General features: G+C 36.9%; 2 protein-coding genes across 7 annotated transcripts in view; one reads left to right on the top strand and one right to left on the bottom strand.

The window, feature by feature from the left end:
• The window catches only part of cdhr1a (cadherin-related family member 1a), a 120588-nt gene that overhangs the window by 11705 nt on the left and 94556 nt on the right, over positions 1-14327 (bottom strand). For 3 of the 4 annotated variants that reach the window (XM_079855731.1, XM_079855732.1, XM_079855734.1), the window contains exon 1: positions 461-686. The exons of the other annotated variant lie outside the window; for it this stretch is intronic. In XM_079855731.1, coding sequence (XP_079711857.1) covers positions 461-539 — 79 coding nt within the window. In that variant the 5' untranslated portion in view covers positions 540-686. Of the gene's footprint in view, positions 1-460; positions 687-14327 lie in introns of those variants that run through there. 4 annotated transcript variants of the gene reach the window in all.
• On the top strand, positions 4645-13094 carry chst3a (carbohydrate (chondroitin 6) sulfotransferase 3a). Of its 3 annotated transcripts, none has more exons than XM_079855763.1 (3): positions 4645-4723; positions 11139-11325; positions 11428-13094. In XM_079855763.1, the coding sequence occupies exons 2-3, from the start codon at positions 11246-11248 to the stop codon at positions 12599-12601; spliced, it is 1254 nt and encodes a 417-aa protein (XP_079711889.1). In that variant the 5' UTR covers positions 4645-4723; positions 11139-11245; the 3' UTR covers positions 12602-13094. The 3 variants fall into 3 exon arrangements, with proteins under 3 accessions (XP_079711889.1, XP_079711890.1, XP_079711888.1); XM_079855764.1 differs by lacking the exon at positions 4645-4723 and adding an exon at positions 10739-10781; XM_079855762.1 differs by lacking the exon at positions 4645-4723 and adding an exon at positions 10789-10968.

The following is a 14327-nucleotide window of genomic DNA, read 5'->3' as shown; positions in this document are numbered from 1 at the left end:
TTAACAGTGTAATGTAACCAGATTTATGAGGACAAGTACAACAACTGTACCTATCACAATATTAGTCATTTTACTGACATGTGTTTGATCACACACTGCATAATGTAATAATACTAATGACTCTCTCTATCCACTTGTCTGGGATTACAGGTGTCTTACGTCATACATGCCTCAATATCCCCTGCTTTACCAAATCTATTTCACTATATAAATTCACTTTTGAAATGAATTTATATCTAAATTTAGATTTAGATGTAGTTTTCTTTCAGACAAGTCTGTATTTGCTCAACTCCTACTGTCAAGCAGGAATAAAGGTGATGCAAATGATGGAGGAACATAAAAGAAGTACATAACAGTAGTCAAGATTATCTACACCAGTCAACAGCATAACATACTCAACTAAAGGAACGTTTAATCGCCTGAGTCACATTCGGGTTCAAAGGTTTTCATGAATACATACCAAAGCAGAAATGCGCTAGCAGAAGAAATGATGAAAATTGTATTCCCATAGAATTCTTCATCCTAATAAAGCAAAGCATTTACAGCAGGCCAGACAGCGCACTAGTAAAGAGAGCTACGGCAGAGTCCTTCTAAGGGTGTTTATTTCAGATTGAGTAGAGCTAAGACAGGTGCTAAGAGCCTAATCCAATGACAAGCCTTAACCCATGGCACATTTTTAGAAGCCCATCTTTTTTGCAGCTAATGGCCACTAGGGCTTCATGAGTAGAACACCTGACCTGATATGACAGGTTCTAGAACATCTTCTAATATGTGGTACTACTGAAATGCCATTTTTAGAATGCTAGATCTCTGTCACAAAGGAATCAATTAATACTGGAAGAAATATTATGAAAGAATCGCCTGATTTTAAGAGATGTTGTGTTTTCATGTTTTATGGGGACTTTCCATAGACATAATGATTTTTATACTGTACAAACTATCCCCCATACACTAAACTTACCCCTAAACCTATACACTTTTAGAAAACTTTATGCATTGTCATTTTCATGCTACACACACGCACACACACACACACAATTAATTCGGGTGTGTGTGTAAAATATTATGTGCTGTTTTCACACATAATATCTCTCTCTCTCTCTCTCTCTCTCTCTATATATATATATATATATATGAAGAGTTCAGATGCAAAAGCCTCTAAGTGCCATCTGAAATTTTCTTCTAGAATGATCATTTTTATCAAGCTCGTATATTTAAGTTCAATAATTTCACTTAAAAGGCAATGAAAATTACCTATTAGTTGTCATTTAAGTGAAATTATTGAACTTAAATATACAAGCTTGATAAAAATGATCATTCTAGAAGAAAATTTCAGATGGCACTTAGAGGCTTTTGCATCTGAACTCTTCATATATGAAGGAAGAATAGTCTTAATGTCATAATCTTCACAAAAAAAAAATGACAATCCAGTTTACATTTCAGAGCACATGTTCAGACCACATTTAAAATATAAAGTTATGTAATCTAATACTCATCAGCATTAGCAAATGTCTCCTCCTCTCTCTTTCATGACCTTTATTATAGAGCTTTTTAACACTGATTTATGCTTCAATTTAGTTGAAGTTTAATGCTAAACAAAATCTTTTACGGTGTCCTAGTTTCTCCAGGTCAAGTGCTAATATGGATCATTTAGTAGAAAAAAAAAACATATATATGGATAAATATAGTGTTCATAGTTATAAATTTAAGTCAGCTAAATACATAGGTATGGGTGAAAGTGGCTTTGAATGGTATTACTGACTTTGAATGCAAGTTCTTGACAATGCAAATTCTAATAATGTTTCAGAATCCAGTGAAACTGTTTTCGTATTACATTTTGCTCATATGAGCAGCTGTGTGGATCACAAAACGAAACACCTGCCAATTTACCTTCATCTACATTTGTGAGTGTGGCTTTACTTTCAGGATTAATTTGTTTGGAGCAGGCAGATGGCAGGCAAGCAGATTAACCTACAATAATCCTTCATCATCATGTAGTGTTCAGAGCCAGTCTACAGGGACACACAAACCAGAAGCATCTCTGCATGTGCACCACAGAAAAGAACATGAACATATCAATTACTTTAATATGACCATGAAAATGTTGCCTTGATATTGCTTATGATTACCAGATTTGTTGCAATGCTCTTGCTTTGTCTACATAATGAAATTACAGATAATTATGATCATTTTGATATGTAACATTAAAAGGAAACTTCTTTCAATCAGAGAGAAAACAAAAACAGAACAGTAGGTCAAAAATCCAGTTTATTGTAAGATTACCCAGGAATTTTTTTTTTTGGATATTGTGCGTCAGTCATGCATCAGCAGTGTGGATTATGTGACAGAATAGAAATCTTGAATGACAGGCAGATTTGCCCTTTATGCAAAATATTATCATCTTCTTAAATCTGAAAATAAGTCTAAAATTGGACATGCACATTAAAAGAAAAAAAAGTTCACAATGGAAAGAAACCTCAAATGACACCCAGGATCCGCCATAGTGATTTTAAATATTTTATACAAAATAGACAACAAATTATAATTACTAGAAAATATAATGTAAACAACTCGATATTAATGAATCAATTTCAGAATTCATGTGCAAATCATATGGGCTATAACAAGGTCACTGTTAAGGACATCTAAACTGGGACCTCTGGGACAGATTAGCTATTTCATTAGAATCCCAGTTTCAATAACTATAACACATTTTTAAAGATCTGAAATCTTCAATCCACATTTTTTGAATGTTATGTCTTGGATTACAAATAAGCTTTGGACTGGATGCAAAGTCTGGGTCATCAACATATTTGCGTCATTTTAATCTTCTCACAAACTTCAGTTCATTTGAAAATATATGATGTACTATAGCTCAGAGTTTAAGCTTTTACATGGTCTACCAAGCCAATCATTTTCTCTCATGTTTCTCCTATTTCCAAAGTATTTTCAGAGATGTAAACAAACGTTTTTAAGCTATAAATAAAGTTAAAGCGGTCATTATGGAGAGGATAAAGTTGCAGACACGCATCGAAGAAAGACAAACTATGTTTTATTTTGTTTTAATGAACTTGCCTTCAAATAAAAATTGATCTAGACTGTGCTTATGTTGTTTGTTTAATGTCCATTCATTCTAATTTAATTAATCATTTTTACAACGGAAATGAATCAATGCTGGACTTACTTAAACTGGACAATGACTTTCTTCTAGAGCTGCTGTACAGCCAAAACAATCTTTGTTGCATTAATTTCCTGTTATAACCATAAAGCTGCTTTGAAACAATCTGTATTGTAAAAAGAGCTATATAAAGAAATAAAGGTGACTTGACTTGTTTATCAATTTAAATAATTAAAAATAATTTATATAAATTCACTAAATATATATATAACCTTTGCTGCAAGAAAAAAAATGGAAATGATACCTCATTTACACCATACGTTTAATGAGACAAGAACATACAGTTCCTCAACTGCACAGCTCTGGCACTTTTATAATGGTTTGATAAGACACAGCTTGGCAGTACGTATTGCTTTTGAAATCAGTATAGACCTATATGATATGCTTGGATTATACAACTGCAGTTTACAATTGGTCCATTCAACAGCAAAAGTGAATATTTTAGTCATTGTAGTTAATTGAAAAAAATATTGTGAGTAACACTGTACATCACCGCCCCCACGTGGTTACATGATGTTATTGCTGAATGTTTCGAGGCTCTCCCTCGTGGTACTACTAAGATATTTCAAGAGTCCATGCCTCAGTGATCCTTAAGGGGTCATTCGGTGCAAAATCAGCAGCACATCAAACACGAAAAGTAAAACACAAGAGAACTACACTAAATAAAACGCATAAATCCTAGCCTGTCTAGGCTACATCTGCCTGCACAGGTTAGGCTACTCCAAGTTACTAACTGATGTTTGCCAACACTGTCATCTAAAAATAACTACAGAAAGACGTTTAAAAACGTACTTACACTGTTTTAAAAATATCCAGTTTAACAGTAGGCCTAACTAATGAAACTTTTGGCTGAACCCATGTTACAAAGTAATTTTTAAAGGGACACTGAGTGAGGAGCGTCGTAATTCAAACAGTTGTTTTGGCCATTATTCATGCAGTGAGTGTACGGGTTCATATCTCCGTGAATTACCGCAGCGTGTTTTAGTTTTAGCAGACCCCCATCGACTCACGAGAGCAAAATGGGGGTGAAGGAATCCACGTAAGAGTGTCCCAGGGCCCTCCTCAAACAGAAAAGCCCTTGTGAACACTCACACTGGGGGTTCTTATTTGACCACGTGATCGTGTATCCAAGTATAGCCCAAACTTGGAGACCCCGCCGAGTAATGGACACGTTTTCCAGCATGCTGCACCGGAGAAAAACGCAAATGGAAATAAATTAATCAAAGTTTTTTTCTTCAATGTCGCGAGAGTCTGGAAATGAATTTGGGACCCTTCAACTTATGAGTTCCAGCAAAAATGCCTAAGTTGGAAGATCCTTTTCATTGAATGATCTCCTTTTGTTCGTGGAAATACGATGGTCAGGGCATGAAATGCGGAATTATTAATAGGCCAATTAACTTTTTGGTGTAATTAGCGTTTTCACTCACGTAGATAAGTGCAGTGGGCTACTTCAGAGTCTTCATATACGCACAGGAACAATGTGTACCGGTCGCGATCATTCAGGCTGCTCCAGATGAACCACTGGAGACTCGTTCAGTCAGTGAGGTAAGATTTTTTTTTCTTTCAGTAGCCTAAGGTCGATGATATACTTATTTTACCACAGTCGCGCTGTAATAACTTTCACTACTGCCAAAGTTGTGTAAATAGCACAACTGCAACAGTCTGTTGTCAGTCAGTCTGTTATTCTTCTTGCAATAATTGTAGCCATATGATCAAATGACTGTGACTGAGTTAATTTGAGGATTTTGTCATTTCAAAAAGTATCACAGAAAAACACAGCTTGATATAAAACGGTTTTGTGGACCAATTTTTAACCAATCTAATCTTAAAGCTGCAATCTAAAAGATGTATGACAGAAGATGTAATGCATATAATTATTATTTTTTTTATTCGTCTACATAACAAAACAAACTAAAAAAAACTTAAGGTGTATATTTCGTTGTTTTGTTTTTTTTACAATGCAAAAATTATGTTACCATACTGTTTAGTAGTTATTTTATTTATTTTATTTAGTAGTTAGATTGTTGGCATCATGCTCAATCTTCTGTCCACAATGATTACTTCAAAACAGCAAGTGAAAGAATAGTGTGTCCTTACTATGTGTGTGCATGTGTGTGTGAGAGAGAAGCCATTTGGTGCCACGTCTCTTTAATCAGAAAGAGCTTTATTTCCAACTATGTTTACACACACAAGGAATTTGTCTTGGTGACAGTAGCTTCCAGTGCAGAGGAACGTATAGACTTATTGTTGACATAGATAGAAATTAGGCAATAAAAATGAAATATAACACAATTATAATATTATTTAAAAAATAAACAAATAACACAATATAATACAGTAATAGAAATCTAGAAAAAATATAATAGATTTGAATGCACATATATGTTATTTTACAGATGTATAGTTCTGAGATGTAATGTACAAATTTACAGTTATAGAGACAATGTACAGTCTTGGGAGTTTTACAGTTCTTAGCCCTTTTTCTCACTCTGGAGGTGTAAAGATCTTGGAGACTGGGCAGGGGGGTACCAATAATTCTCTCAGCAGTCCTGACTGTCCGATGTAGTCTTCTGATGTCTTATTTTGGTAGCTGAACCAACCCAGACAGTTATAGACGAACACAGGACAGACTCAATGACAGTCGAGTAGAACTGTGTCCATCTAGTCTATGTGAGTGTCCCACTTCAGGTCCTAAAAGATGGTAGTGCCCAGGAACCTAAATGACTCCACTCATGACGGTGAGTGCTGGGTGGTTTCTCCTGAAGTCCACAATCATCTCCACTGTTTTGAGCGTGTTCAGCTCCAGATTGTTATGACTGCACCAGACAGCCAACTGTTTGGATGAGGTCGACGACTGTGGTGTCATCTGCAAATTCAGGAGCTAGACAGAGGGGACTTGTGCAGTGCAGTCGTTCGTGTACAAGGAGAAGAGCAGTGGGGAGCGCACACATCCCTGAGGAACACCAGTGCTGATAGTGAGAGTCCTGGATGTGAGTTTCCCCAGTCTCACTTTCCCTCTGCCTGTCTGTCAGGAAGCTGGTGATCCACTGACAGATTGGGGCTGGCACAAAGAGCTGGGTCAGTTTGGCTGAGACGATCAGGCATGATGGTACTGAAAGTCGAACTGAAGTCCACTACTAAGATCCTTGCGTAAGCCCCAGGTCTGTTGAGATGTTGCAGGATGTAGTGCGGTCCCTTGTTGACTGGATCATACACAGACCTGTTTGCTCGGTAATGTCCTTCAGGTCTCTCCAATAACATTAAGACCAGTGATTTGCTTTTTTGGGGAATGATAGAGGAGCGTTTGAAGCAGCTAGGAATTGTTGAAGATCTGCATGAAGATAGGAGCCAGTTGTTTAGCGCAGGCTTTTAAACAGGCAGGTGAAACGCCATCTGGGTCTGAAGCTTTCCTAGTCTTCAGTTTTTTGAAGACCCGGCTCACGTCCTCCACACAGACCATAAACACCGGTCAAATGGCAGGAAGGGGGTGGCAGGAGGTATTGGTGTATGTGTGAAGCGCAGATCAGAGCGGGTGTGGGGTGTGAGACTGGGCGGCCTCATTTAATGTATACATTTTGTGATATGTCCATGACAAATGCACCCCTGTTCCCGTTCCCCTCCTCCACCGCTGCTACAGCTGCAACTTGTGGGTCCAAGCAGCACAAGTGAGCCTGTCACTGGTAATAGTGGATTTATCTCATATAGAAGAACTCCAGCTAAACACTGCCTATCTCCCAGAAGGCGCTATCACGCACTGCTGAACCGCAAAGCGCTCAGTAATGAAACAAGACAAAAACACAAGGATGAAACATGATCCCTGGCCCCAGACAGCACACACCTCTCTGATACCCATGCTAACTCACTTCCTGTGTCATGTTTTCTGACAGAAAATGACACTAGATTATATCCATGTAATACTCCTGGATAAAAACTGGTGCTATCCCAAAGGTTTAAAATGATTGACCATATGTCATAGACCAGTCTGAATGCATCAGATGCACTATATTTTATTTAAAAAAGATACTGATTAAAAAGATACACAAAGAAAATTAAACCGAAATACTGCTATACAGTAAGTCTATTTAAGCCCCCCCCCCCAACACATCTATAAGGCTGTAAGAGAAGCCATTAATGTAATTTGTATGGGAATGATGAACAGAGTGATGTCCGTTTCTGCTTGAGCAGATCATCAGATTTGTCAAATGCTCCAGTGGTTTTTGAATATGTAAAGATCTCAGCTCAACCGGCGTGCCTGACAGTTTGACGGCTATGGCATAATAAGCCGACATAATTGGTTTATATTTACTTAGACTGCACACTATCATTCCTTGACGGCTCGAAAACTGTGTCATATCCAAATGCTACTCTTTGTGCAGACAAATTGCATGGCATTTACCTATGACAGTTTTCCCACCGGTACACGTCTTACTTCACGACTGCAATATTGCACTGTCTCTCCTTGCGTTTTTAGCACGGTTTAGGAAAATGTCACATTCATAAAAGCCGCTGTCTGGCAGAGGTCTGGTTGGATTATTTGCACAGATGTATTCTTGATATGGTCCAGATTAACCCCTGTCAACTGGTGTTATTTGCCTTGCTGTAAAGGTACACATAGAATTTCTGGTAAACGACAGTCCTGAACAGAGCTATGGCAGGTTATGGCAGCTCACCCACTTAAAGCCATTCAGTGGGGTTATCTGGGGTCAAACATGCTCTAAAGCTATTGGTTTTATTGCAATGGAACTGCCCAATTTATTTAGTGGTGTAATGGTGTCTTTCCTTTACCACTTCCCTACAGGAAACCGTTCCATTACATTATGAGTTTTTATACTCAGTACAAATAAAGAGCCTGTTATACATACTTTAATACTTTCCTTAGAACTGTCATAAAGCCTATTTAAAGCTCTGTGTTCAAATCTCGAAGTATTTACGTTTTAAATCTAGTGATACAACTTTTTACGAGGAAAGAAACCTCCAAACAATTGGGTTAATTAAACCGGTAAACCACTGTGAACAACTGGCTTGTGGAATTCAGAGGTCCTGAACCCTCGGTGAAAGGGCAGCTGAGAATTTTTGTGTAGTTACTGTCAGCTTTCCTAAGATGGATGGAAAAGTACATTAAATAAATTCTATACAACAACAGATCATTTTAAACCATCTGCAGAGGAAACCCATCATGTTGTTTATCACAAACTGTATAGGCTACCTAACTCTTTTCTCAGAAAATGAAAATGGTTCATTGTAAAACAAACAAAATTCCACATCTGGTTTCCAAGATTTAATAAAGACATTTCAGTCTTGTCGCAATAGGAAGTGTCATTTTCTTTTTGACTGTGGGTTGCCTAGAGGCAGAACCAAAGCTTCTGAGTTATGATTTAGTTTCCTGTTTGCTCCTTAGCGTTTTGCTGTGAAGCTTGTGGATCACTCCATTCTCATTCGGATAGATTACCTTTTCATCACAATAAATGCTGTTCTTTTAAATGAGTGGTATAATGCCCTTTTCAAAAGATGTAAAATAAGTCTTTGATGTCCACAGAGTGTGTATGTGAAGTTTTAGCTCCAATTTTTTTTATAGCCTGTTAAAATTGTCACTTTTTGAGGGTGAGCAAAATCGCAATTCTTTTTGTCTGTCCTTTTAAATGCAAATGAGCTGCTGCTCCCAGCACAGGGGGAGGAGCTACAACAACTTGTGTCCTTTTACCTCACACAGACATGCACTAAAAATTTCAAAAACTTTTAGCCTTTTATGTTCAAACCGAAGTCATACAATGATGGAGAGACTCAAGAAGAAGTGACAACATGTAGAATGCAACAGGCCATGCATTTCTGAATGGTTAGTTGATGAATTTATGTAGCCAGGGCCGTAGCTAGAGGATTCGGGGCCCCCTGAAAAAATATTGATGTGGGCCCCCACCATCCTCCCACCTCCATGCTCATCTATTGTACATAGAGGCCCACATATAACAGAAGATGGTGATGTTTTTGTAAAACCTTTATTTTGAAAGTTAAACGTTTATATAAAAATTACAACTAATAAAAACTAACAAAAAGCAAGAAATTATTAAATTAACCAATTTTAAAAAATTAACAGCAAAAAAATGTTTTTTTCACATCAGTCTGTTATAATTCAGAAATCAAAAAGTAAACATTTAGAAATTGACAAGAATGCAGTCAAATTTTAAAAATAAAATAACTGATTGTCTTATTTTTTAATAAAGATAATATTGAACTGGTAATATTATTAAATAAAGCTAATAAATGTATTCATCCAAGTGAAGTGTGTTGTATTCGTGTTTTCTTGATGTAATAAATACATCATCAGCCAGCAGGTCAGGTGCATAATGCAATGCGTCGTGACTTGTGTAAATTTTTTAACTCTATTTACAATAGTGTAAAAAGACAGTAATTTTGACAACCTAATCATTCGGTCGATTGTGATGCACCCCGATAATGAAAAGTGACAGTACCCAGCAGGCTGTAGATGGTAGTTTTCTTATTCCCAGCGAAATAACAATACAACCTGTCTTTAAGAACGTCTTTTTATCGACTGGGATACAACAACTCTCCTGGCTTCCCTCTCCTTCTTTTCATGGCGTTTCTGGTACCCTGATTTATGTTTTCTTTTCCCCGACATTTTTCAGTCAGTCAGTCTCCTGCTCTTCCACCAAGTTCATCGTTAACTTCAGGCACTGCCGCCTCAACTCTGATTGGTTCTGTTCACGAGCTGGGGTGGGACTTACAATTTTATTGGGTCTGTCTGTCACTGACTGAATAATTAATAAATACTTTAGATCGGACTAAACCATTTTTAGGGAGGTAAGAGAAGCAGATATTTTATACAATTATTAAATTCTAGGGTTGGTGATGTCACTAACCCGGGAGGAATGTCGTGTAGTCCCTACCAGTAGTCCTTAAAAAATGATTTCTTTAAAAGCAGATATCTTCCTTTGCTTTGAACTTTGAGCGTTGTAACTTTGCAGATGTTGTTTATATACTCAAACAGCAACATTACACACTAACTAAAGTTAGAAAAGTGAAATTATAATCAACCACCCCTTTAAACTTTCTATTCATCAAAGAATCCTGAAAAGGGGACCAGTCTCCACAAAAATATTAAGCAGCACAACTGTTTTCAACTTTGCAAATTAGAATAATTTCTGAAGGATCATGTGACACTGAAGACTGGAGTAATGGCTGCTGAATATTTAGCTTGCCATCACAGCAATAAATTACATTTTAAAATATATTTAAATATAGAAAACAGTAATTTTAAATTGTAATAATATTTCACAAATATTACAGTTTTTTTTATTAAATAATTGCAGCTGTCACAGGTGGTTATATAGAAAGTAGCACATGAATAAATAAGAAACAACAATCCTTTAATAATAGACCAAACAGGAACACGTGAGAACTACAGACAAACACAACCAACACATTAATGAGACACAGAGGGAAACTCAGGGCTTAAATACACAGGGACTAATGAGTTACTTAAAGAACAACAGGTGAACGGAATACACAATCAAACCCACTTCTGGGTCAAACGACAGGCACAGAGAAAACAGAGCCAAAACACAGCATATATGTTACAGCAGTCTTGGTGAGCACAAAAATATTACCTAAATCTTTGACCGACGCTTTAAATACTATTATATTTCAGCATTAAAATGCTAAAGTAGTACTGATTCATGGTGATCCACAGTAAGCAGTAACCAAAGAGAGACATTGTGTCCTGTGGACCTCATCAACATCTCTCATCATTCCACATTAGTGGAATTACTGGACAGGTGATGACAGTACAGGCTGCTTGTTTGGGAACAAAGCTGAAATGTCTCCTGTGCCAAACGGTATAAATCTCTCACCGCTTGGAATCAATACTTAGGGCTGGTGTGTTAGTGAGTTTTATGTCTGTGTGGAAATGGTGCCAACACTCTTGTCTTGATTTTGTTTATTGCAGATGAATTGTAGACCCAGGTTCTGACATGAGATGAACCCAAAACAGTTGGCAGCAGCGACTATTTAGAAGTCTGTGGAGGCATTTCCTAAAAAGAAATTAATTTGAGAATGAGGAACAAGTATGCAGTCATCATTATCTGCATTGTGGCACTTGTCATCATTGAAAAAGAAAACAACATCATTTCAAGGTGAGAATGCTTGAATTCATTGAAAATAATTATTCATTCTGAGCTGCCCAGAAATAATATTTATTTAAATGATTTTTAATTAGTTTTTTAAAATATTTCCAGGGTCTCAGACAAGCTGACACTCCGACGGAACATACAGACGGCGGAGCCTCCAGTGCCCTACAATGGTCTGGTAGTAATGGAGGACAACAGTTCCTATCCAGAGGGCATTTATTCTGAGAATGGCACTCAGGCAGGCCGGAAGCACATCCTCTTGATGGCCACCACTCGTACAGGATCTTCCTTTGTGGGCGAGTTCTTCAACCAACATGGTGGCAACATGTTTTACCTCTTTGAGCCACTCTGGCACGTGGAGAGGATGCTATCGATTGGCAAGAGTGGCACAAATGCTAGCACTTCTGTTTGGGTGTACAGGGATGTCCTGCAGCATCTCTTTTTGTGTAACTTCTCCATGTTGGAGCACTTCATTAACCCTCCTCCACGGGACCACGTCACCGCTGCCCTGTTCCGCAGAGAGTCCAGTATGGCCCTGTGCGAGGAGCAAGTCTGCACTCCGGTCGTAAAAGACATTTTTGAGAGGTACCGCTGCAGGACGAGGCATTGCGGACCACTCAATCTGACTTTGGCGTCTGAGGTCTGCCTAGAAAAACAGCACAGGGTGATCAAAACAGTGAGGGTCCGGCAGCTGGACACACTTCGTTCTCTAGTAGAGGACCCTCGGTTAGATATCAAACTCATACAGCTGGTGAGAGATCCTCGAGCCATCCTGGCATCGAGGATGGTGGCATTTGCCGGTAAGTACCGGAACTGGAAAAGTTGGGCTGTGAATGGGGACGTGCCTATAGAGGACGAGGAGGTCAAACGCCTTGAAGGAAACTGTAACAACATCCGCATCTCCGCCGAGTTGGGCTTGAGTCAGCCTGAATGGCTGAAAAAACGTTATATGCTAGTACGTTACGAGGATATCGCCAGGTACCCCATGCAGAAAGCAGCAGAAATGTACAATTTCACTGAGATTCCGATGACGACACAAGCACGGGACTGGATCCTGAGGAACACGCATGCATCAACAGAGGCAGGTGGCGTGTATTCCACCCAAAAAAACTCATCAGAACAGGTGGAGAAATGGCGGCGTAGTATACCATTCAAACTGGCCCAAGTTGTACAGAAAGTTTGTGGACCGACCATGAAACTCTTTGGGTATAGGTTTGTAGACAGTGAACAGACACTATTAAACAAATCTTTTAGTTTGCTTGAAGAAAAACATTTTATTTAGTCACAGATTACATTTCTTTGATACATTCATTGTTAAAGGAAAACCAAGCGTGAAATGTGACAAGGTTTTCTTTTTATACTGAATGTGGACTAAAAAAATATGCATGGCAGAGACACACTGGCACACTGTAACACACTGGGACATTTGTCACACTGAGGTACTTATGGCATGCATCACCTGACTTATTTGAACATATACCCTCTTGGAAAATCTATAACTGATTTTATGAGTTATTGATTTGAGATGTCTCCATTTGAAAAAAAACAAAGTTTGATGAGGACAAAAATCATCCATACTCATAAGATGAGACATGATCTGCCTGTGAATGTGTATATTATGTGTGTGTCTAAGAACAGCATTTTTTTTTTCTGAAAAGAAACTAAAGGATCATTATTTCACAAAAAGGGAAGCAAGCAGAAATCTTATTTATGTGCGGTCAGCAGAGTTAATTTAAATTGCTTTGCTAACATTAAAGCCAAAATTTGGCTTTGTCAAAATTTGTCATCTCTCATTATTGTAGGATGTAAAACATTCTAAATGTAACTGGATATTACCAGATGTGAAACTGTGGAACATCCACTGTGTGAAGAGACAGTCAGTATAAAAGCAGCTTTTGACAGCCAGCTGTGATCCTGAAGCACAATAGTGACATTGTTCTATCTCTCTCTCTCTCTCTAAAAAAAGGCACAGAATAGGCCGTTGTCCATGCAGTTGACTTTTTTTTAAATGTATATTTAAAAAAACAAAAATAGAATCTGAAGAGTAAAGTTGGAAAATCAAAATGTACATTTAAAGTTTAAATGGCATTAAAACATTCAAACATTATTTTATTCCAAAAAAAAAAAAGAGAGATCAAAATACTTTATTTCAAAAGCTAAATACTAAGGAGAACGCCAAAAATATTCCAAGAGAAATATTGGTAACACTTTACAATAAGGTCTCATTAGTTAACTAGTTTATTTTATTTATTCATTTATTTTAGTAGGACATAAGACAAAATATAAGCGGACAATACCGTAAATACAAAACAAAACACACAAAGAAAGAAAAAATAAATACATATACATATAATAAGAGGAAAAATAAATCAATGAAAAATATATATACAGTACCAGTCAAAAGTTTGGAAACGTTACTATTTTTAATGTTTTTGAAAGAAGTCTCTTATGCTCATCAAGCCTGCAGTTAAAAAAAAAATAAAAAAAACAAAAAAAAACAGTAATATTATGAAATATTATTACAATTTAAAATAATGGTTCTCTTTTTTAATATATTTTAAAATGTAATTTATTTTTGTGATGCAAAGCTGAATTTTCATCAGCAAGTACTCCAGTCTTTGGTGTCTTATGATCCTTCAGAAATCATTCTAATATAATGATTTGATACTCAGTTATTATCAATGATGGAAACAGTTGTTTAATATATTTTTTTGGAATAATTTTTTCAGGATTCATTGATGAGTAAAACGTTAACAGCATTTATTCATAAAAACAGCATTTATTCAAAATAAAAACATTTCTAACAATATAAATCGTTACCATCACCTTTTATCAATTTAACGCATCCTTGTTGAATTAAAGTACCAATTTCTTAAAAAAAAAAAAAAAGTTATTGTTCCCAAACTTTTGAACGGTAGTGTATATTGTTACAAAAGATTTCTATTCTAAATAAATACAGTTCTTTTTAACTTTTTATTCATCAAATAATCCTGAAAAAAGTATCTCAG

This window comes from Squalius cephalus, assembly GCF_949319135.1.
Source record: "Squalius cephalus genome assembly, chromosome: 21".
Classification (NCBI taxonomy): Eukaryota; Metazoa; Chordata; class Actinopteri; order Cypriniformes; family Leuciscidae; genus Squalius; species Squalius cephalus.
Note: the sequence above shows the minus strand (reverse complement) of the source record. Positions and strands in the feature narration are given on the sequence as shown.

Bases quoted from the DNA above. Each gene is read 5' to 3' on its own strand.
- chst3a (XM_079855763.1), top strand. From the start codon at position 11,246: ATGAGGAACAAGTATGCAGTCATCATTATCTGCATTGTGGCACTTGTC. The intron at 11,326-11,427 runs GTGAGAATGCTT...AAATATTTCCAG, and splicing joins GAAAACAACATCATTTCAAG to GGTCTCAGACAAGCTGACAC.